This window comes from Ovis canadensis, chromosome 17 (genome assembly GCF_042477335.2).
Source record: "Ovis canadensis isolate MfBH-ARS-UI-01 breed Bighorn chromosome 17, ARS-UI_OviCan_v2, whole genome shotgun sequence".
NCBI classification, from domain to species: Eukaryota; Metazoa; Chordata; class Mammalia; order Artiodactyla; family Bovidae; genus Ovis; species Ovis canadensis.
The window spans coordinates 23,494,997-23,519,888 of record NC_091261.1 but is presented as its reverse complement, the minus strand read 5'-3'; the positions used below and the strand labels follow the sequence as shown (position 1 = coordinate 23,519,888).

Here is a 24,892-nt window from a genome sequence, read left to right as displayed (position 1 = left end):
GCTGACTCATTGGAAAAGACTCTGAAGCTGGGAGGGATTGGGGGCAGGAGGAGAAGGGGACGACAGAGGATGAGATGGCTGGATGGCATCACAGACTCGATGGACGTGAGTCTGAGTGAACTCCAGGAGTTGGTGATGGACAGGGAGGCCTGGCGTGCTGTGATTCATGGGGTCACAAAGAGTCGGACACGACCGAGTGACTGAACTGAACTGATGAACAGTTTTAATAAAGTCCCCTCTGATCAGGTCTCTTCCTAACTAGTTCCCCCTATGCTCCTCTGCTCTGTTCTGCTCTGCTCTCTCGCTGACTATTCACAATTCTTTGAAAGCACCATGTATTCATAGCAGCTAGGCTGTACATCTTTGCACAGACCGTTCCTCTTGCCCTCAGGTCCTTCCTCAGCGACATTCTACCTTACCCCCTCACTCCAGATGTGAGTCATCTCCATGAACACGTCCCTGATCCTCCTGGCCCCTTCTCTGGCCACCCTGCACTGAGCCCACTTAGTGGAAAGCAGTACGACCCAGTGCAGACTGGCTGCCTTGAATCCCAGCATCCCCACTTACCAGGTGATATTTGCCAGGTTACTTAATTTTTCTGGGCTCTAGTTTCCTGATTTGGAAAATGACTTTAGAAAATAACAGTAAATAATACTTCATATGACTTTCAGAGACTTTATTGAGATGGTTTATACATGCAAAGTACTTAAAACAGAACCTCACTCTAAAAGTTATACATTGTATAATTATGTATTATTATACAACGTATTATTATACATTGTATAATAATGACTAATTATTACTTTCTCCACTAGACTGTGAACTCCTTGACAACAAGGTCTTTTTTAATCTCTAACACTGTTAGAGATTTCAGCAACTGTCTACAGACTTAAACTGAAAAACATCTTACTATAAAGAACCAAACTGAAAGTTAAACAACTTTCTCAGGCTGTTTCTCATTAATGAGTATTCAGTCATTTATAACATATAAAACGATAATCACATAATTATATCTCACTGATGAGCCCAAAGCCGGAAGTCACAGAAACGAAACACGCGACAGTGTACTGATGAATTTCATGCCCTTCCCACCCAACACGATTTCAAGCGATCTCACCATTCTTCCGGCAGTGTCAGCTATTGTTCTGCCCTGCAGCCCCAAGACGTCAGACAGTGGGGGCATCTCCAGGGAACTAATGACCTCCATGTGCTGCCCTCTGCCAAGCCCAGCATAAAACAGTGTGAACTGGCACTGATTTCTACCCTGTCACTGAGATTGGCATGGCACCAGCTGCATTATGCTACTAAGGAAAGCAACAGAAGATACTCAATTTGAGCAAATTCACAGAAACATTTGGTGTTAGAAAGAATGTTAGAAACTTCTGAAGCAGTCTAGAACTTATGAAGCTATAAAAAGGCACAACCCTTACTCAAACAACAAAAAATGGCTAGATAAACTAAAATCTCATAAATTTTCTTGGAGACATGAGCACTTAAAACTATGCAGCAACCAAATACCCTGAAACCCAAGAAGGATCAGTTTGCAGGTTGAGAGAGAAAGGATGGACAGCCACTCCCAACTGTGGTAGAGCATGGGAGGAAGGAACAGCGACTCGATACACACATGAAACGGGAATCAGGTAGAACTTTAACAAACTGCTAGAGGCTAAGTGCGGGTTATCATAAAAGAACAGCAGCCCTGGGAGTCTCAAACACAAGGTGAATTCACACTCTCAGATTCTTTTCTAAGAGCCCTCACTGTGCACATAAGAGGACACTTTGCGGGGAGAACAGGAAATTGGGAAGTCAGTGGTGCAAGCATGGAGGACGGGACTGACTGCCACTGCAGGAAAAGCAAAAACCATCCTCCCCTCAAAGCCTTCTCTCCTACAGAAAAGAACTTAAGCTGCTAAGGGAAGAGAATCAGACCTGCTGACTCCAGCACACAGAACAGATCCAGACTTGCTGGGAGAGAAGGAAAGGAAAAAAACCTATATGCCTGGAAAAGGAGCAGGAAACACTCCTTCCTCTGGGACAGGACAGAAAACTCTCCCCTAGGAAAGATCGGAGTTTCCCTATCGTAGGTGAAAGTGAGGTGAGAGTCGCTCAGTTGTGCCAGCTCTTTACGAGCCCATGGACTGTACAGCCCATGGAATTCTCCAGGCAAGAACACTGGAGTGGGTAGCCTTTCCCTTCTCTAGGAGATCTTCCAACCCAGGGATCGAACCCAGGTGTCCCAAGTTGCAGGCGGATTCTTTACCAGCTGAGCCACAAAGACCAGAGTTTCACTATCATAGGTAGGAGGAACCAAAACACTGAGAAGGTCCCACTCTGGAGACCAGGCACCCAAGAGCTATCTAGGATTGAAGTTGGACTAGAAAAACAGGGAAGTCCTGCCTCTGAGCCTCTGCACTGAGTAACAACTATCACATTTTACCACTGGAGGCAGGGCAAGAGCATGGAGACAGACACCCTTGAAACCCAGGGATAGAGAGAGAACTGAAAACGATTACGGAGGAGGAACACTAAGAAAACTCCTCTGGCACAACTGCCCCTGCCACAAACTGGAATCTTTAGAGGAATCTGAAGGTAACTATAACAAAACAGACCGAAGGGAAAAAAAAAAACCCAACAATCTAAAACCCAGGTCAATTCCTTACTCAACTTCCACTATAAAAGTCTGACAATAGAAAAGAGGTTATCATTTCAGAGTGTAAATACCATTTTTTTCAATAGCTACTAATGTTTCAGTTCAGTTTAGTTCAGTCGCTCAGTTGTGTCCGACTCTCTGTGACCCCATGGAACATAGCATGCCAAGCCTCCCTGTCCATCACCAACTCCTGGAAGTTACTCAGACTCACGTCCATTGAGTCAGTGATACCATCCAACTATCTCATCCTCTGTCATCTCCTTCTCCTTCCGCCTTCAATCTTTCCCAGCATCAGAGTCTTTTCAAATGAGTCAGTTCTTCACATCAGGTGGCCAAAGTACTGGAGTTTCAGCTTCAGCATCAATCTTTTCAATGAATATTCAGCACTGATTTCCTTTAGATGGACTGGTTGGATCTCCTTGCAGTCCAAGGGACTCTCAAGAGTCTTCCCTAACACCATAGTTCAAAAGCATCAATTCTTTGGAGCTCAGCTTTCTTTAGAGTTCAACTCTCACATCCATACATGACCACTGGAAAAACCATAGCTTTGACTAGATGGACCTTTGTTAGCAAAGTAATGTCTCTGCTTTTGAATATGCTGTCTAGGTTGGTCATAGCTTTTCTTCCAAGGAGCCAGTGCCTTTTGATTTCATGGCTGCAGTCACCATCTGCATTTTAGAGCCCAAAAAAATAAAGTCTGTCACTGTTTCCTCATCTATTTGCCATAAAGTGATGGGACCAGATGCCATGATCTTAGTTTTCTGAATGTTGAGTTTTAAGCCAACTTTTTCACTCTCCTCTTTCACTTTCATCAAGAGGTTCTTTAGTTCCTCTTCACTTTCTGCCTCAAGGATGATGTCATCTGCATATCTGAGGTTATTGCTATTTCTCCCGGCAATCTTGATTCCAGCTTGTGCTTCCTCCAGCCCAGCATTTCTCATGATGTACTTTGCATATAAGTTAAATAAGCAAGGTGACAATATACAGCCTTGACACTCCTTTTCCTATTTGGAACCAGTCTGTTGTTCCATGTCCAGTTTTAACTCTTGCTTCCTGACTTGCATACAGATTTCTCAAGAGGCAGGTCAGGTGGTCTGGTATTCCCATCCCTTTCAGAATTTTCCACAGTTTAGCATTTGGTAAACATTTATGACAGACTTCCTAGGTGGTGATAGTGGTAAAGAACCCACCTGCCAATGCAGGACACTTAAGAGATGAGGGTTCGATCCCTGGGTCGGGAAGATCCCCTGGAGGAGGGCACAGCAATCACTCCATATTTCTGCCTGGAGAATCCCATAGACAGAAGAGCCTGGCAGGCTACAGTCCATAGGGTCACAAAGAATCAGACACGACTGAAGTTGGACATGACTTAGCACAAATGACACACTTACACTTTAGCATTTATGACACACAAACAAACAAGAGAAACAAACATTATCAAGAGATAAAGCAATCACTAGAAATAGACTCAGAGATGAACACGATGCTTAAAATAACAAAAAGGGACTTTAAATAGCTATGACCAATATGTTAAGGAATTTAGGGGAAAAAGTGGATGAAACAAAGAAACAGGGAATTTCAACACAGGAAAAATTCCTTTAAGGGTCAAATGAAAAAGCCATAAATAAAAAACATAGCAAAGATGAAAGATTCCTCAGAATCGTTAGTAGATTCAATAAAGCCAAAGAAAGAAGTAGTAGACTCAATGAAGCTAGACCAATTAAAAAACCCAAAGCAAAACACTAAGAGGAAAAAAAGGGGGAAAAATAGAGCACCTAAAGCAAAGGGACAAATACCAACTGGTTTACCAAAATTAAATGCTCTGCTGCTTTAAAACTCAACATTCGAAAAAACTAAGATCATGGCATCCAGTCCCATCACTTCATGGCAAACAGATGGGGAAACAATGGAATCAGTGATAGACTTTATTTTCTTGGGCTCCAAAACCACTGTGGTTGGTGACTGCAGCCATGAAATTAAAAGATGCTTGCTCCCTGGAAGAAAAGCTATCATAAATCTAGATAGTGTCTTAAAAAGTAGAGATACCACTTTGCCGACAAAGGTCCTGTCTAATCAAACCTATGTTTTTTTCCAGTAGTCATGCACGGATGTGAGAGTTGGACCATAAAGAAGGCTGAGCCCTGAAAAGTTTATGCTTTCAAACTGTGGTGCTGGAGAAGACTCTTGAGAGTCCGTTGGACTGCAAGGAAATCAAACTAGTTAATCCTAAAGGAAATCAACCCTGAATATTTATTGGAAGGACTGATGGTGAAGCTAAAGCTCCAACACTATGGCCACCTGATGTGAAAAGCCAAGTCACTGAAAAAGACCCCGATGCTGGGAAAGATTTGAGGGCAGAAGAAGAAGGGGGCGACAGAAGATGAGATGGTTGGATGGCATCATCGACTCAATGGACATGAGTTTGCGCTAACTCTGAGAGGTAGTGAAGGACAGTGAAGCCTGGTGAGCTGCAATCCATGGGGTTGTAAAGAGTTGGATACAACTGAGTAACTGAACAACAACAATAACAAGCATATGTATAATTAGATTCCCAGAAAGATGAGGATGGGGCAAAAGAAAAACCAGAAGAAATAATGGCACTGAATTTTCAAAATAATGCAGGACATCAAACTAGAAGATCCAAGAATCTCAATGAATCTCAAGCAGGATTAAACACATACACACACTTCATATCTTTACTGCTAAATATTAAAGATAAAATCTTAAAAGAAGGCAGGGGGGAAAAGCCACATTGACTAGAGCAGACTTTTCTTCAGAAACTATGTAATCCAGAAGATACAGAATATCATCTCTAAAACAGAGAGATGATAACCTAGAATGCTAGATGATAGATAACCTAGATGCTAACCTAGAATTTCATGCAAGGGAAAATATACCACAGTAATAAAAAGAAAAATGAAAATTTTTTCAACCAAACATTGCTAGTAGACCTGCAATATAAAAACTGTAAAGAACGTTCTTCAGGCAGGAAGAACACGATACCATGATAGAAACCTGGATCTGTTCAAAGAAATAAAAAGTTCTACAAATTGAAAAAGTTAAAGGTTTTGTTTTTAAATCACTCCAAAACATAACTGACCTTTTAAAACAAAAGTAGCATCAATGTATCCTGAAGGTTTTAAATGTGCAAAAAATAAAATGTATCTCAAAATAGCATAAAGGATGGGAGAGAGAAATTGGAAGTATACTGTTAAAAGATCTGTATGCCTTATCTATAGCAGTAGTATATTACTTGAAGATAAACTGTGACAAAGATATATAGTGAAATCCGTAAGGCAGTTCCTCAAAAAATTTCAAAAAGGAGGTATAACTTATGAGTCAGTTAAAAGATAAAAGAGTCGCAAAAAATACTGAATTTATCCAAAATCAGGTTAAAAAGGAGAGGAAAAAATGGACAAATCCCCCAATTTCAAGACAGTAGTTTTAAATCTAATTTCACCAATAGGTATATTAGGTGTAATGATCTAAACACTTTCAGTTATAAGACAAAGAATGTCAGACTAGATTTTTACAAAAAACGTCTATATTAAATCCACTTCAAATAAAACGATACACATATTTTAAAGGAAAAAGGAGAAAGAGCCTGACTTGTAAAGAGCAAGGAGAATGTTATTCTCACTCTCACAACAACAAAAATAAAAAAGCTGAATTAACTGAACATTCAAAAAACTCAACATTAAAAAAGCTAAGATCATGGCAAATGGTTGGTTCACTTCATGGCAAATAGATAGGGAAACAGTTGAAACAGTGACAGACTATTTTTGGGGGGCTCCAAAATCAATGCAGATGGTGACTGCAACCATGAAATTAAAAGACATTTGCTCCTTGGAAGGAAAGCTATGACAAACCTAGACAGCATATTAAAAAGCAGAGACAGTACTTTGCCAACAAAGGTCCATCTAGTCAAAGCTACGGTTTTTCCAGTAGTCATGCATGGAGAGTTGGACCATAAAGAAAGCTGAGCACTGAAGAACTGATGCTTTTGAACTGTGGTGTTACAGAAGACTGTTGAGAGTCCCTTGGACTGCAAGGAGATCAAACCAGTCAATCCCAAAGGAAAACAGCCCTGAATACTCATTGGAAGGACTGATGCTAAAGCTGAAACTCCAATACTTTGGCCACCTGATGCGAAGAGCTGACTCATTTAAAAAGACCCTGATGCTGGGAAAGACTGAAGGCGGGAGGAGAAGGGGATGACAGAGGATGAGATGGTTGGATGGCATCACAGATTCGTTGGACATGAATTTGAGTATGCTCCGGGAGTTGGTGATGGACAGGGAAGCCTGGAGTGCTGTAGTCCATGGGGTCACAAAGAGTCAGACACGACTGAGTGACTGAACTAAACTGAACTGAAAACCAATAATTATTTAGGTCCAACAGAGGTCACAAGGCAAACCACCACCCAGAAAACTGAAGAAACAGAAAATAGAAAATCACATCTTACCAGGAGCAGAAACTATCACTGGAGTTAGCAACTGGTAGGAAAACTGAACAACAGGGAGAATTTAAGAGTAATTCCTAATTGACTAATTGCTGGAGACTGAGCACAGACTAGCCTGAAAGAGTGCAAACACCTGGATGCCCAGCCTCAGAGAGCGCTCCACATGTTCAGGAATGTTACCTCTAGGAGCGCCACAAGGTTCTTTCTCTTCATGGGAAACATCGGGGAAAATTCTCCAGGAAATTCTACAGAAGGCAGACAGAGGAGGAAGGTAATCATTGTGAATCACACCAAAAGCATTCTCTTTCCTGTAACAAAGGCCTGACTTAAAGGAAAACTGTTTTAACAGAGCCTAACCAATATGTTTTTTTGTTGCTGTTGTTTTATCACCGGAGCCCAACACAGGGGGCTTCCTTGGTGGCTCAGACAGTGAAGAATTCACCTGCAATGCGGGAGACCTGGGTTTGATTCCTGGGTTGGGAAGATTTCCTGGAGGAGGGAATGGCAACCCACTCCAGTATTCTTGCCTGGAGAATCCCATGGACAGAGGAGCCTGGAGAGCTGCAGGCTATGGGGTCACAAAGAATCAGACACAACTGAGCAACTAAGCAAAGCACGGCACCACTGATGCAGGGAAAGGAAAACACCTGACTCCATCCTCCTCTAGCCTTTTTGTCTCACCAAAGTGGGGTAAGGAAAGGTGAGAAGCACTTGAAAAGGTACAGGCACAGACATAGGCCCATTAAAAGACTGAGATCTAATCACAGGATTACGGAACATTTCCATTCTCCCCATAACTTAACACCATATCAACAGGACTCCAATATAGTATCAGTGGGTTAAATTCAAAGAACTGCAAGCTTAGGTGCCATTTAAGGAGTCTCTAGAGAAATTCAAAGATAACTAGGGAGACAAAATCAAGGACACTAAAGGAATTTTTGCCTCTGAATCTTAAGCCTTTATCCATTAGGCAGAAAATCAGTAAGCGTATGATTGAACTGAACCAGCACCATCAATCGGCTATATTAATTCGATATTTATAGATTGCTTCATCCAATGACAGCAGAATGCATGGTTATTCTCAAGTCTATGTGTAACATTAACCAAAATGGACCACATTTTGTGCTATAAAACACACATAAAAACATTCAAACAAATAGATACCATACAAATTGTACTCCCAGACCACAACAAAATTAAACTAAAAATCAATAACAGAAAGCAGTGCTTTCTGAAATTTACTGCATTTATAGCATGAGATATATATATATATTAGAAAAGAAGAAAGCTCTAAAGTCAATAATTTAAGTGTTCACCTTAGAAAACTAGAAAAAGAGGAGCAAATTAAATTCAAAATAAGCAGGAGAAAGAAATAATAAAAATCAGAAAAGAAATAAAAATCAATGAAACTAAAAACAGGAAATTAATAGGGAAAAATCACCAATACTGCAAACTTGGTTCTTGGAAAAGGTCAATAAAAGCAATAAACCTCTAACCAGGCTAAATATGAAAAGAAGAAAGAAGACATAAATTACTAATATAAGAAACAAAAAAGGGGCCATCACTATTGACCCCATGGATAAAAAGGTAATAAAAGAGTATTATAAGGAGCTCCAAGCCCACAAACTTGATAAATATAATGGACCAATTCCTTGAAAGATGCAATCCACCAAAACTTACACAAGGAGGAACAGATAATCTGAATAAAGCCTATATCTATTATAAAAATTGAATCAAAAGTTAATAACCTTTCAAAAAAATCACTAGGCCTAAGTGGTTTCACCGGTGACTTCTGTCAAACTCAAGGAAGAAATAATACCAAGTATCCAGAATTTTCTTCAGAAAATAGAAGCAGAGGGAATACTTTCTGACTGGTTCCATAAAGGTAGCATTACTCTAAAAATGAAACCAGACAAAGACATTACAAGAAAGGAAAATTAAAGAATAATATCTCTCATGAACACAGATGCAAAAATTCACAAGAAAATATTAGCAAACTGAATGTAAGTATAGAAAAAATTATTCACCATAATCAACTGGAATTTATTCCAGGTATACAAAGTTGGTTTAATGTTCTAAAATTAATATAATCCATCAAAACAACAGGCTAAATGAGAAAAACCATATTATCATACTAAGAGATGTTGAGAAAGCACCTGACAGATTCAACATTCATTCACGGCAAAACTCTATCAGCACATCTACCGAAATTAGGGGGACTTCCTCAACTTTATATATCCATAAGAAGCAACAGCTAACACTGTACTTGGGGCTTCCCTGGTGGCTCAGCGGTAAAAGGTCCACATCTAAAGGCAGGAGATACTGGTTCAATCCCCGAGTTGGGTAGATCCCTTGGAGAAAGAAATGGCAACTCCAGTATTCCTGTCTGGAAAATCCCATGGTCAGAGAAGCCTGGGGGGGCTACAGTCCATAGGATTGCAAAAAAAGAAAGTCGGACACTACTTGTGACTAAACAACAACAACCCTTTTTGCCATTTCTATGTAAAATCATATTGAAAGTCTTAGCTCATGCAATAAGACAAGAGAAGGAAATAAAAGGTATAGACTGGAAAGGAAGAAATAAAAATAAATTAACCCAGCCACTCTACTCCTAAGTATCAAGAAAAATAAAAATATATGTCTACATAAAAACCTACACATGAATGTTTATGGTAGCTTCCTCCATAATCCCCAAACATTGGAAGCAACCTTATCTTAGTTAACTTAGCACCTTGAAACACCAAACATGCATTACTTCACAATCCATTCTAAGGTGGTTTAATCATATGACTATTGCCAAGAGGCCCCAGTTCTCCACTGGCTATTGTCAGAACGCCATGTCTCTCGCCACATCCACCTCTCCATGGGTCCCCTTGCTCCCTCTCAGAATGGGAGCTGGTTCCCCTAGACGGTGTGATCCAAACAAGAGCAGGCAGAGCCACGATGTCGTTTATGATCTAGTCTCAGAAACTGCACACTGAGACTGCGATCTGCCATGTTCTCCTGGTCCCAGAGACTAACCCTGACACAGTGTGGGAGAGGTCATCAGAGGGGCATGAAAACCAGGAAACAGGAATCACTGGTACTGTTTGGGAAGCTGACTACCACAAATCTAAAGGTCCATTAACTGGTGAATAGGTAACAAAATGTGATACATCCATACAATGGAATAGTAATCAGCAATAAAAAGGAACCAACTCCTAAAGGAACAATCACAAATGTACTATACTAAGTGGAAGAAGTAAGACCTCAAAAGCTACATAAAATATGATTACATTTATATGGCATTCTGAGAAAGGTAAAAACCAAAGAGACACAAAACAGATCAAGTTGTCAGTGGTCTGGGACGGGGCAAAAGATTGATTACAAAGAGACATGAGGAAATTTCTTTAAATGATGAAAATAATCTATGTTTAATTGTGATGGTGCTTTAATTTGTGATGTGCTTGTTAAAATTCATATAACTATACACACAAAAAGGGTGAGATTTTCTTAACTAAATTATACCTCAAATTACTCATAAAAAGAGAGAGAAAAGAATCTTAAGGGGAAACAGAAGAGGCTGGGTTGGGAAGATGGTTTCAGGAGTCTTAACGTGTAAATAGTAGAGCTCTCTGAGAGAAAAATGACTACTGAATCAATACCATTATCATTGAAATTCCTTAAGCTAAAAAACTTTCTCTGAGCTTGAGTCTACAGATTGAAAATGCCTATCATATTACAGGCTATATGGATGAGAAAAGATACACATGTATACTGGCAAAAGTCTTGAACTCTAAGAATCAATAGAAAGAAAGAACAAGTTACTTAGCAAGTAAGACAGATGTACACCATCTTACTTGCAACATGATAAAAAGGAAGTGGTAAACTAGCACGCCCAACTTTTTGAGAGAAGGACTGCCACTCAAGAATTCTATCGCAGGGCTTGCTTTGACAGCACATATGCTAAAATTGGAATGATAGCCAGATTAGCATGGCCCCTGTATAAGGATGACACGCAAATGTGTAAAGCACTATGGATTTATTTTGCTTTAGGTCCAGGAAAAGGATGCAGTGTTAAATCCATAAAGAAATTCTCAGTCTCTGGTGATGTGAGTTCTAGCTTCAATACTACACATTAAATGGGGAGAATTAATTCAACTTCATCCTAGTCAAAGTCTGAAGTGACACCTTTCTCAAAATAGAAAAAAAAAAAAAAACTTTATCACACTAGGGGGAAAAAAGGAGAGAAAGAGAATTCTATTGCAACCAAGAGTAAAATAGTTATTTGGGGATATATAATCACACAAAAAAAATGTATCATTCATTTATCCCATCCAGAGAAATAGTCAAAAAAATGCTAACCAAGTAACTAAATCATAGCAAAAAGAGGAGAGGATAAAGGGACCTTATAACATGTGCAGTTAAACTGAAGTGGATACTAGTAAAGCAATTAAGAAGAGATATGTAACAAATGAAAATCCAATTAGACTTTAAAATTAAAATAAAGCCTCTGAACAAAGGGCTTCCCTGGTGGCTGAGACTGTAAAGAATCTGCATTTAATGCAGGAGACGTGGGTTCAATCCCTGGGTTAGGAAGATGCCCTGGAGAAGGGAATAGCAATCCACTCCAGTATTCTTGCCTGGAGAATTCCATGGACAGAGGAGCCTGGCGAGCTAAGGGTCACCAAGAGTCAAACACGACTGAGTGACTCATATACACACACACACATCTAAACAAAATGAATATTAAAGTCAGTCCAGTGTACAAGGAAACTTTCAGCAGTTAACACAAACAGTTTCTTTCTGTTTTGTTTTACCTGGTTTACAAGATGAGAGTGACCAAACAGCTTGTGACCCAATTTCCCGTACTGTTCCAGTCCTTTCCAACTGCTTAGGGTCAGCACCAGGAGGTGTCTTGTTTGGTGTGGTCATTTTAAAAATATTCTATGCAGAAAAAAAGAATATTCACATTACACCAGGACCTGAGCATCTTTCTACAAATGGTAAAAGTTTAACAGCCAGTGTATCACTAATGTAACCTGGATAGTAACCATCTATTTTCGAAAGCAGTTGACATAACCACTGCAATTTAAAAGGCCTTAGAATTCAGTCTTGTTTCTACAATGCAACATTTTGTTTCTACAATGTAACTTACAAGTTGTGCAAAGCAGCAAAATACAGTAGTCAGAACGCCATAGGATCAGGATGTCAACTCAAGGCTCGCCTTTAACTAGTCTAGACTTTCAAGGGGTCTGGGCTTTCCCCTTTCCTGCTAAAGGGGCTGATGTGTAACTCTATAATGCTGTGCAGTTCTGTACCTCCATGAGCAAAAATTTCAATTCAAATGCAGTTTTTTCCCTAAAAAAGACTGAAATCTTAATCCTGGAGTATGTAAATATTGGTCTACATCTTATATAATCCATTAAGTGATGCAGAGAAAAATCGCATCTCTTCATTAATTGTCAAAAATTCCAATTACATGTGCTCTTACCGTAGAACATAAAGTTAGAAGAATGCCTTTAATGCCTAGAAGTAACGGGCCTATTCTAAACCACAAGTTTACTTCATCCTTCACACCTTTTGTTAGTTAATCTTGGTAACTGTGTCCAAATGTGTGTGTGTGTGTGGGGGGGGGACCCTCCAGGATAGTGAACAACATGTAAGATTGCTTCAGCAATGCAAAGTTTCAACTACTAAACATCGTTATACATACATGCTATTATGAACGTGGCCCAGAAGGTTTGCACAGTGTCTCTTTGATATTCACCTTCTGTCAGATCTCAGTTGTTCCCTAACTCTTCAAACTTGATACTCTTTAAATAATACCAGACACTGAACTACAAACTGGAAAGGACTGAGGCTTAAACGATCTGTTAGCAGTTTTCTGAATGAGTACATGGATGAATGGATAGGTTCAATAATAAACTAAAGTATTCCCACCTACAAGTTAAGTAAGATCTAAGAGGAGGCAATTAAACCTACAGTCACATGTTCAAATGTCCAAAAATGTCAAACTGTCCCCCCAAAAGGCCCATCTCTATTTTGGAGCAGAAAAGGCCCATCTCTATTTTGGAGCAGAATTCACCTGCCGAACTTGGCACTGGATGCCACCAAGTGGAAAAAACACGGAGCTCGAAGAAGAATGGGTTCCGGGCCATTCCTTTCAGGAGCTAAGGTCAAGGAGAGAAAGCCACCGCGAGCAGTGTCTGGTCCAGACTCTGTCGGTTCTGCTTGACACCTCTGCCAGAAGTGCTAAAATGGGCCACCTCTAAAGATCCATTTCTGACCCACGGGCCTTCAGGAAATGGCGTAAAAGAAGACTGACAATGCAGAAGAGGTGTTCGCTTAAGCTAGAACCATTCTCCCCGTCGGGGAAAGCCCACGCACTTACAGCTTGCGGACTCTGCTTGCCGCCACTCGGTTTTTCTGGATCCGCCGCAGCTCCGCGCCACTCCCACTCGGCTTCCCAGGCCCGCCTAGCTTCCCCAGAGATGTCCCTGGGGTCGCAGTACAATGACGTCAGTCCCAGCCGCCTCTTTCCACAGCTCCGCCTGGCGCGCCCTGGCGCGCACGCGCGTTACGTCCTTGTGGCATGCGTGAGGCGGCGGCTGGGCACCGCCATTTTGGCCGGTGGCCGCAGGAACACGCTGTGTGGCTGAGAAGTGAAAAGCGAGCGCCGATTTGATCTCTGCGTTCCCCTCGCCAGGGGAATCTGTTTCTCCAGGTACGTGAATAGCCTGGAGGGGTTTGGCCTTTAGCTGCAGTCAGCCACGGTCTGAACACCGTGGGGACATTCTCCGAGAGCCTTTGGTTAGGCCTCAGGTGGCGGCGGCAGCGGCGCGTGGCAGCCGGCTTGGACGAGACAGCTGGGACCGCCGGAGCGCGGGTGCCGCCGAGCGCTGGGGGCGCCTCGCCCTCTCCCTGCAGCTGACCCGGCTCTCGGCCGCTATGGCCCGCCACCCCCGCCAGGGGACATGGAAATGGATATAGGTGCCATTCTCTCGGTGGTCCACTCCCCGCCGCCTCCACTCCCGCCTTGACCCCGCGCCGCCCCTAGCCCTGAGTCTGTATGAAAGCCGCCTTTATAACTTAGAGCGTCCCCTATTGCCCCGGCTCTTCTGGCACAGGTGGAAGCCTTTTCTTCGCGGTTTGGGGATTGTGGAATGAGTCACGGCATCTTACCGCCAAGAAGTCGGATCCTCCTCGTCCACTCCCAGTCTTTATAGAAATGATGGCCAGACTTTTCTCACAGCGGCTTGTACTCTGCTGTCACCATGGTGATCTCAAATAATCTCCCAGTTGAACGCATTTTGCATTTCGCAGTAGTTTTTATGACACTTGGTGATTTCTTCGATTTCCCCGTTATCATATCTTAAACCCCTGGAGATCAGGTTCTATGTCTTTACTGAAAGTACCTTTATTTCCCCTTCAGTGGTTCTTGCATCGTGGGCGCGACGGCTAAAGTCAATTCCCACATCCCATAAACTACCTAAGCAGGCTTTCTCATTTTTTATGGTAAAATCGGTGAGAGAGAAATAACTGTCAAAATACTGTATTTGGTTTTATTGGGGGGAGGGGTGCTTTCTCTTCCGCGGGACTGCTAACTGCGTTTATGAGAGTGGCATCTGTTTTGCAGTCCTCAGTACTTTTGTCCCTGATTCTGAAAATATGCATTCTATACCAGCTACTTGACGATAATGCTTCGTTTTTGTCAGTATTAACCAAGGGCTCTTGTCTTATCTGAACCAAAAAGTGTTGTTTGTTTTTGTTTAAGTTAAAATCCTTGTTCCCCCTGTAAAAAATATTTTTAGGAAGAATATTTAATGTAATTGCTGGTATGGGGCAAGGATAAAGTTATATTAATTTAGCGTCCCTTCTAATTGTCTTCAGTTTAAGACTCTGAAATCAGATTTGTGCCCCACTCCCGACTTACACGTTTTATAAATTTAATAACCTGCAATAGCATAGAATTTTATAATATTTCACATGACATAAGCATCATTCGTTTTCATATGCTTTCACAGGGTGTTAAAATAATTTTGGTTTTAGACTACAAAGTGAAAAGTCGCTCAGTCCTGTCCGATTCCATGGGCTGGTTCTTGAGGCCAGACTGGAGTGGGTAGCTTTTTCCATTCTCTAGCGGATCTTCCCAACCCTGGAATCGAACCAGGGTCTCCTGCATTGTAGGTGGATCCTTTACCAGCTGAGCTATCGGGAAAATTCCTGGGACTTCCTTGGTGGTCCAGTGGTTAAGACTTTGCTTCCCTGGTGGCTCAGACGGTAAAGCAGATGGATGATTCAATCCCTGGGTCGGGAAGATCCCCTGGAGAAGGAAATGGCAACCCACTCCAGTACTCCTGCCTGGGGAATCTCATGGACGGAGGAGCCTGATAGACTACAATCCATGGGATTGCAAAGAGTCGGACATGACTGTTCGACTAAAGTTTCTTTAGACTACAAATGCTTTCTATAAATGTCTCACTTCCTTTTTTCCTTTCAGCTGGAAGGATGATAGAGGTCATTGTTTAAGTACCTGTTTTCAACAGTTTGTTTTCAGATTTGAGATAGCTTCAGATCCCTGTTTGCTCCTAGGAGTCTGTAACTACAGTCTTCCCCTCCAAGCTTTCCTGTACTGTAGCTTTCTCACTGAAAAAGAAAGGAGGGGATCCTTCTTCCCAATTCTTGAAACTTACATAGAAATTTAATTAACAATAGTGTCTACACTTTGCTCTGTTAATTAATAGTTCTACAAAGAATCTGTATTCATTTTTCTTAACTGCATTATAATTTATCATTTTAAAATATAAATCAGCTTATTAACCATCTCTGCTGCTGCTGCTAAGTCACTTCAGTCGTGTCCGATTCTGTGTGACTCCATAGACGGCAGCCCACCAGGCTCCCCCGTCCCTGGGATTCTCCAGGCAAGAACACTGGAGTGGGGTGCCATTGCCTTCTCCAATGCATGAAAGTGAAAAGGAAAGTGACGTCGCTCAGTCTTGTCTGACTCTTAGCGACCCCATGGACTGCAGCCCACCAGGCTCCTCCATCCATGGGATTGTCCAGGCAAGAGTACAGGAGTGGGGTGCCATTGCCTTCTCCATTAACCATCTCTAGTATGTTTTATTTTATAAAAATCATCTTCTACAGTCATTTGGTTTTTTAAATGGTTTGAAATAGCAGTTAAAACAATTTGGTAGTTTGGCAGAAATAAACCTTATTGTAAACAGTTTCATGGATAAATCAATGAAGATTTATCCCCTGCAGGGGAATTCATCATGCTCATTCACCATAATTTGTATGATCTCTAGTTTTATTATTTTTAATAGCTGAAGAATCTTCAGTCTCTTGGGAGTTGTCTCTTCTAGAATGATAGCTTTTTTGGTAGCAGTCCGTAAATCACTTATTTTCTTATGCTGATCTTTAGATGAGTTTCTAAAAGTTATAAAGAGGTAAAGTGAACCTATCTATTAATGTAACTCTGTTACATACGATGTTTGTCTCATTTTGGGTGATTTTTAAAAATAATATACTTTAGTGTTTAACTGTCACTATAATGTATTGGTAACTTGCAAAGACTCCTAAAGTTGTTATAACCTATAGGAAATTTATTTACTATATTTAAATTCATTTTCACATTTCATTCAATAGAAATGTTTGCTTTCCTACTACGTAGACACTGGGCCAGCCACTGAAATGAACGAACAAAATTCCTACACTCGTGATGGGGTACTTTGTAGTTGGCAAGGGAAAAATATTGTCTGTGTGTGTGTAGAGAGAGAATACATAAATGCATATACACACACAGTAAATTGTCGTGTCAGACTCTTTGCGACCCCATGGACTATACAAGGGAAATTCTCTAGGCCAGAATACTGGGGTGGGTAGCCGTTCCCTTTTCCAGGGGATCTTCCCAAACCAAGGATCTAACCCAGGTCTTCCTCATTGCAGGGATTCTTTACCAGCTGAGCCACAAGGGAAACCCAGGAATACTGGAGAGGGTAGCCTATCCCTTCTCCAGCAAATCTTCCTAATCCAGGAATCAAACCAAGGTCTCCTGCAATGCAGGCAGTTTCTTTACCAACTGAGCTATGAGGGAAACCCTATATATACCGTATACGTACATGTATATGAAATATATACTATGTAATATAGTAGAAAGAGCTAAGAAGAAGAAGAAAACAAGGCAGTTTTATAGCTAGAGAAGACTCACTGAGAATCAACATTAAAGACTTGAAGGAGTGAGCCACTAGTGGGAGTAGCATTACCCGCAAAGGGAGCAGAAAATGCTAAGACCCTGAAGCAAATACTGGCAACCATTTGCTTTAGTCATGTAAAATACAGTGATGACCTGACAGGCTGTTAGAGATGATGGACACTAATGTCTGCAGTGGATTCCGCAGAAAATACCTAGAGAAATGTGAACTCTTTTACATCTGAGTGTAGGCAGTTCGTTTACGTCTGAGGTTATTGATATTTCTCCTGGCAGTCTTGGTGGAGAAATGAAGCAGTGGGGGAGGTTGGGGTCAGGTAATGAAGTGTTTTCTGGGAATAAGCTGGTGGAAAGACTGAATAATTGATGATGTTAAAGACAGGAAAAAATTGTTGTAACCTTTTCCTTGGTGGATGGATATCTTTTAGTTTGCAAAGGGACTTAGCTATAGAAATACATATAGTGTGATGGCTAATTGGCACAAAGGTTCACTTGAGATAATACTAGTCAGCATGGCTTTATTTTTTCTCTTGCCATCTGTGTGCAGGTGAGTTGAATTTAACCAGAATTATAGATAAGGGTGTAAGTGACTGACAATTTTAGGTGGGTACAGAAGAAATTGAAGATACAAAGAGATGAAGGACAGTGGAAATTTAATAGAATCTAGAGACAGTTACTGGAGAAGGCACTGCCAACCCACTCCAGTATTCTTGTCTGGAAAATCCCGTGGACAGAGAAGCCTGGTAGGCTGCAGTCCATGGGGTCGCTAAGAGTTGGACATGACTGAGCGACTTCCCTTTCACTTGTCACTTTCATGCATTGGAGAAGGCAATGGCAACCCACTCCAGTATTCTTGCCTGGAGAATCCCAGGGACGGGGGAGCCTGATGGGCTGCCGTCTATGGGGTCGCACAGAGTTGGACACGACTGAAGCAACTTAGCAGCAGCAGCAGCAAAGACAGTTACAGGTCTGAGGAGTGAGGGGAGTTCAAAGGGTTGTTGGATTGTTGTATATGTGAGTGGTGAAGTGAAAAGATAGAAATGGTGGTTGGAGAATGTCGTATTTGAAAGGTTGGTTATAGAAAAATGCAGTTATTCAAAATGATGAGGTAAAGGATTTGGCCAAAGGAAGAAGGGCTAGGTAGGGTAGGGTAAAAGACAAGCTCACTAGAGGAAAGTGGTTAATAAACTGAGAGGACAGGCTATTAATAGAAGGATCATCTATGAACGTATTGAAATCACCAAGTATTATGACAAGAGTTGGTAAAGAGTGAACATTAGCCAAGGGCTGGAGTCTTCAAAGGATATGAGGGACTGATATGGTTGGAAATGACTAAAGCAGCTGGATGACCTAAGAAGCAAAAGCTGGCTGTTTTTAATGAGAAGGGAGAGATAATAATTGTCTGGGAGCAGCACTAAGAGCAACATCTCTTAGTCCTCTCCAAACCTAACGATATTGAAGGGATGTGTGAAAGACTGGAGAGTAATATAAGAGGAAGCTTTCAGTCAAGAAAAATCTGGATGGGGGTTCATAGTCATGATAGAAAAAGCCAGCAGAATGTCTTTGTTGATCAATAATCTATTGGCTTGAGGTTCTTTCATTACATATTGGAATAAACTGGAGTAGAAAGGCGCTTTTTGGAATTACTTTGATCACATTCTAAGAAAATTAATTTCTATCACTAAGCCCAGTATATAGAAGATTATGTTAACTTTGACCTCAGCTCTGTAATTTATGGTGCTGTTAAATATCAAGACTTTAAAAGCTCCAAAATTATATACGTATAGTTAATGGCACCCCACTCCAGCACTCTTGTGGAAAATCCCATGGACGGAGGAGCCTGGTAGTCTATAACCCATGGGGTCACGAAGAGTCGGAAACAACTGAGCAACTAAGCTTTCAAACTTTCAGCTACTTGGTTACTTGGTCTCTCTTTTGTGTGTGTGTGGATCAGTTTTAAAGTCTTTATTGAATTTGTTACTGTATTGCTTCTGTCTTATGTTTTGGTTTTTTGGCTGCAAGGCATATTGGAATCTTAGCTCTCCGACCAAGGATCAACCCTCACCCCCTTATGCTGGAAGGCAAAATCCTAACCTCTGGACCTCCAGGGAAGTCCCTGGTCTCCTTTTCATATCAGCGCAGTTAACATAAAATTCATCTTGACCATATTTTCAGTTCCCAGCGAAAGCAGTTTTTACTTTTTTTTCCAATTGACCAACATAATGGTTAAACCCTTACTAATTGCCACTTCCATCAGTAGTATCATAGTCAAATAGATAAGACATGAAGTGATGATTAGTTTGAGGGAGGAAGTAAACATCTTTATCATATGTATGTTTCATGTCAAGTCTTTCTGTTCTGTTTTATTGGTCAGTATTCATCCACTGGTATCTGCATTAATTACTTAGGCCTTATGTCAGTTTTTTCCGTATGTCAAGTATAGGTTCCCCTGACCCCTTACTCTTTTCCCATTTTCCTGGCTATTACTACTTTTTGCCTAAGAGCTTTAGATTTTATTTGTCTGATTCAGTTTTTTCCCTTTGAGATTGAATTAAATGGATAAATTCAGGGAAGATTGAAAACTATGATATTGACTATTCTCTTTTGTGAAAATTGAGACAGCATACCATGCTATTTGTTCAGGTCTTTTGTCTTTCAGTGGTAATTTTGAGTTTCATCACATTTGTATATACTGTTGAGAGTAGTATTTTTTTCCTTCTTCATATAAATTTTCTGATTAATGATATATAAGTAAAATTTTGTTTTTCCAGACATAAGAAGTTATTTTATTGCTTTCACTAGTTTGTTTGTTTTTTTAATTAGTTCCAGGTATTAATATCTGAAATAGTGATATCTCCTCCTCTCAAACTTTTTATACCTGTGACTTACTTATCTTAATAAACTGCATTGACTATGCCATAATTTTGTTAATCTTTTCTTTAATAGAGGAACTGGATAGTCTTACTTCTTTAGAATCATGGCGGATAAATTAACAAGAATTGCTATTGTCAACCATGACAAATGTAAACCTAAGAAATGTCGGCAGGAGTGCAAGAAGAGTTGCCCTGTGGTTCGAATGGGTAAGCTGTTTTGTGGATCATTTAAGGATAAGAGAAAGTTTTAAAAGAATGCATTATCATCATGGTTCTCTAGGCTTTAGTGTACTCTTTTCACCCCTGTTGGTTTCTTTAAAATGTAAAAATAAGACCAGATTTTATTCTAAATTTCTTTAAATACTTTGTGACTAAATGCTCCTGTTTAAGCTCAGTTCAGTCGCTCAGTGGTGTCCGACTCTGCGACCCCATGAACCACACACAGCATGCCAGGCCTCCCTGTCCATCACCAACTCCTGGAGTTCACCCAAACCCATGTCCATCGAGTCGGTAATGCCATCCAGCCATCTCATCCTCTGTCGTCCCCTTCTCCTGCCCCCAATCCCTCCCAGCATCAGGGTCTTTTCAAATGAATCACCCCTTTGCATCATGTGGCCAAAGTATTGGAGTTCAGATTCAACATCAGTCCTTCCAGTGAACATCCAGGACCAATCTCCTTTAGGATGGACTGGTTGGATCTCCTTGCAGTCCAGGGGACTCTCAAGAGTCTTCTCCAACACCATAGTTCAAAAGCATCACTTCTTCAGCGCTCAGCTTTCTTTATAGTCCAACTGTCACATACATACATGACTACTGGAAAAATCATAGCTTTGATTAGACAGACCTTTGTTGACAAAATAATGTCTCTGCTTTTTAATATGCTGTCTAGGTTGTCATAACTTTCCTTTCAGGGAGTAAGCATCTATTAATTGCATGGCTGCAGTCACCATCTGCAGTGACTTTGGAGCCTGCCACTGTTTCCTCATCTATTTGCCATGAAGTGATGGGACCTTTTGCCGTGATCTTAGTTTTCTGAATGTTGAGCTTTAAGCCAACCTTTTCACTCTCCTCTTTCACTTCCATCAAGAGGCTCTTTGGTTCTCTTTCACTTTCTGCCATAAGGATGGTGTCATCTGCATATCTGAGGTTATTGATATTTCTCCCGGCAATCTTGATTCCAGCTTGGGCTTCTTCCAGTCCAGTGTTTCTCATGATGTACTCTGCATAGAAGTTAAATAAGCAGGGTGACAATATACAGCCTTGACGTACTCCTTTTCCTATTTGGAACCAGTCTGTTGTTCCATGTCCAGTTCTAACTGTTGCTTCCTGACCTGCATACAGGTTTCTGAAGAGGCAGGTCAGGTGGTCTGGTATTCCCATCTCTTTCAGAATTTTCCACATTTTGTTGTGATCCACACAGTCAAAGTCTTTGGCACAGTCAATAAAGCAGAAATAGATGTTTTTCTGGAACTCTCTTGCTTTCTCAGTGATCCAGCGGATGTTGGAAATTTGATCTCTGGTTCCTCTGCCTTTTCTAAAACCAGTTTGAACATCTGAAGTTCACAGTTCACGAATTGTTTAAGTTCACTGACTGTAAAATCAAACCAGTGTTCAAATTAGTGAGAGTCTTACATTTCTGCAAAATCCTATAGTTACTTTAAGTCATGAAGAAAGAACTACCAAGATGTTTGTGTTTGATAATATTCTTTTTAAAAACAGCTTAGTATGAATGACTGTTCATGAGCTTTTGCTACATTTTCAAGATTAAATAAATTCTCAAAAACTCAGAATTAGTAGTCTTTAAAAGCTATGCTAAATAATTATTACTTTAAATATGCTAGTGAGAAATAAACTTACTAAATCTTAAAAGAAACTTTAGGTGTCATGTCTTACAGTCTACTGTGCTATTCAGAAATGCCATTATTGATATTCTTAATGCTAAATTTAATTTAGTCTGTGTATTAGATGCGTGTCTTTGGGGAGCTTTCCTGATCTAGCTAATGTATTTCATTCTCCTGTCAGGTATATAATACCATTGTCAAGGCATATTTGATGGATTAAATATTCAGGTTAGTCAACTTTTAAGATCAGAAATAGCAACCCCTAGGACTTCCCTGGTGGTCCAGTGGCTAAGACTACATGCTCCCAATGCAGGGGGCCATGGTTTGAACCCTGGTCAAGAAACTAGATCCCACGTGCCACAGCTAAGATCCAGCACAGCCAAATAAAAAATAAGTAAATATTAAAAAAATAAAGAAGAAATGGCAATCCACTCCAGTATTCTTGCCTGGAAAATTCCATGGATGGAGTCTGGAGGGCTACAGTCCATGGGGTCACAAAGAGTTGGACATGACTTAGTGACCCAATAACAACAAATACTTTAACCAGCATCTTCTTGCAGTAAATTAAAATAAGCATATTAGTCACCTCTGTCTTACATGACGAATATTCATATAAGTAAATAAGTCGAGCAGTCTATCCATACAAAGCACTGATTTAAGATATTATGTCACATGTATTTCTTTTTGTGATCTTTGAAAATTTGATTCTGTATGGAAATTTGGAACCAGAATTGCTGAAATAACAGTGTTGTCAGAAAATTAGACTATCAGAAGAAATGACTTAATTCTGTCTTTTCCTTTGCAGGAAAATTATGCATAGAGGTTACCGCCCAGAGCAAAATAGCCTGGATTTCTGAAACTCTTTGTATTGGCTGTGGTATTTGTATTAAAGTAAGTGATATTATTTATTGTATTAAATTATAACCTAAAAATGAAATTTAAAAATTTTGAATACATTATAACTGTTTGTAAAGACCCAAGTATGAAACAGTGAAAAAATCATACAAATTTAGAAAAATGGTTTTCTTATATTAGTAATATTATTGCAATTTCAATTAAGCCACCCCATTTAAACGTTATCCTTTAAAAAAATAAAAGTTATTCTTGCTGTATGCAATTTTGTAAAGCCATTTCCAACCAAAATTAATTTCTCTTTTTTACCCTCTTATGAGAAGAACATTCTCCAGATCTTTACCAGAACTTTTTGGAAATATAAAGACAAAAAATATGAGTCATATTATATATTATTTTTTTCAAATCTGTCTAATTTTAAATTCACACTTTTAAATAAAAATGGACACAGCCAAAAACTTTTCTTAGTTTAACCTAATCCTGAAGTGCTGCTTTTGCTGTATTCTTTTATTGTTGAATTTATCCCAATAGTGTAATTTTTCAAAATGCTTCAGTTTTTGTTATATTGAATAGTTTGATTAGGGCTTATTTTCAAGAGTGATGGGTTTCCAACTTTGGTTCTTAAAAGATATTTAGGAGCCAGAGTATAAAGGTCTTAAATTAGTTATTTTTTATTTGCACATAATGTATTTTAGAAAGGACCTTTCCTGGAATATGGCTACCACCTATTATTTTTTCTAATTAGGCTCAAGTATATTTTAAATTGGTTTCTGAATTTTCAGGTAAGTATCCAGAAGTACCAAGCTTGGTACCTGAAAACGTTTTTTCTTCTTTTAATAGTATAAGCAGGAGACATTTCTTCTAGCAAATATTTTTTGCCTGCCAATGTTGTGGGTGCTGGAAATCTTATCTTGAACACTGTATTTGATTTTATTTTCTTTCTTGGCCACTATAGCATATTGAGATTCCAGAATTTGGGTATGTACTCCATGGCAGAAAAGATACTGATGTAATGAATCTCTTTGGGGAGAAGGGTAGTGTATACTTCCTGAACACTTAGGATACTTGTAATGCAGCATGTATATGAACAACATGGATATTTTTTCTTTGAAGATTAAGAGAAGTTTAAATTACCTGAAGCCTATAAGCATTTTATGTACATTGATGGAATAATAGAGAAGTCTGTAAATGGCAGTGACTCCATTTGTTTAAAAAAAAAAATCTTGCTTAAGGAATTAATACTCTTTGTTAGAGGTTGATTATTTTGCTTGAAAATAAGAGTTTTGTTTTTTAAACTTCTGTGTTCTTATAACTTAGAAAATGGGAATTCACTGAAATCTTTGTATATAGACTTTTGAATTAATTCCTTAAGCTCATTGAACAGTTCTATCAAACAGATTTCTAATCTGCATTTATACATTTTGCTTGTATCCTTTTGGTTTTATCTGTACTTCTGAGGAATTTTTCTAGCCACATTACCACTCTTAAATCACCTTCCAATTTTTACCATTCTTATTCCTTGGGCATTTATCTGATTGACAGTCACCATTTGAATAAGTTTTTCTATGAATAAATGTTTTTCTTTTTATGTGAATTTACTCACTTGGAATATGGATATCTTTTTCATGTGGGATGGTTAAAAATCACAATGGAAAGACTTTAGTCCTTGCTCTGTTGCAGATACTATGCTCTGTTGAGACGTAAATAGACCAAGAAAAGTACAAACTTAAAGGACTTTACAAAGTTGAAAAGGAAGCATACAGAAGACAGGAAGAAGGAAATAAAGGGAGGACATTTCTCATTGACTGTGTATCAAATTGTACGCTCAATAGAAAGAAAAGAAAGATAGCACCAAATCGTGTCCGACTCTTGCCATCCCATGAGCTGTGTAGCCTGCCAGGCTCATCTGTCCATGGGATTCTCCAGGCAAGAATACTGGAGTGGGTTGTCATTTCCTTCTCCAGGGGAACTTCCTGACCCAGGAATTGAACCCAGGTCTCCAGCATTGCAGACAGAAGCGTT

At 39.9% G+C, this 24,892-nt stretch overlaps 2 protein-coding genes and 1 pseudogene across 8 annotated transcripts in view; 2 read left to right on the top strand and 1 right to left on the bottom strand.

Annotated features, from left to right (window-relative positions):
- Positions 1-14,324, bottom strand: part of ANAPC10 (anaphase promoting complex subunit 10) — an 88,701-nt gene extending 74,377 nt beyond the window's left edge. For 2 of the 7 annotated variants that reach the window (XM_069556785.1, XM_069556783.1), the window contains exons 1-2: positions 13,486-13,614; positions 11,912-12,038 (exon numbers count right to left, since the gene is read on the bottom strand). In XM_069556785.1, the coding sequence (XP_069412886.1) occupies positions 11,912-12,026 (115 nt within the window). In that variant the 5' untranslated portion in view covers positions 12,027-12,038; positions 13,486-13,614. Of the gene's footprint in view, positions 1-11,911; positions 12,039-13,179 lie in introns of all 7 variants that reach the window. The other 5 variants (XM_069556782.1, XM_069556784.1, XM_069556786.1 and 2 more) reach the window with 4 other exon arrangements.
- On the top strand, positions 11,038-11,137 carry LOC138423017 (U6 spliceosomal RNA; annotated as a pseudogene).
- ABCE1 (ATP binding cassette subfamily E member 1) overlaps positions 13,616-24,892 on the top strand; it is a 30,644-nt gene continuing 19,367 nt past the window's right edge. Inside the window, exons 1-3 of the mRNA XM_069556780.1 lie at positions 13,616-13,818; positions 20,251-20,384; positions 22,824-22,909. Of these exons, the coding sequence (XP_069412881.1) occupies positions 20,282-20,384; positions 22,824-22,909 (189 nt within the window). The 5' untranslated portion in view covers positions 13,616-13,818; positions 20,251-20,281. The remainder of the gene's footprint in view (positions 13,819-20,250; positions 20,385-22,823; positions 22,910-24,892) is intronic.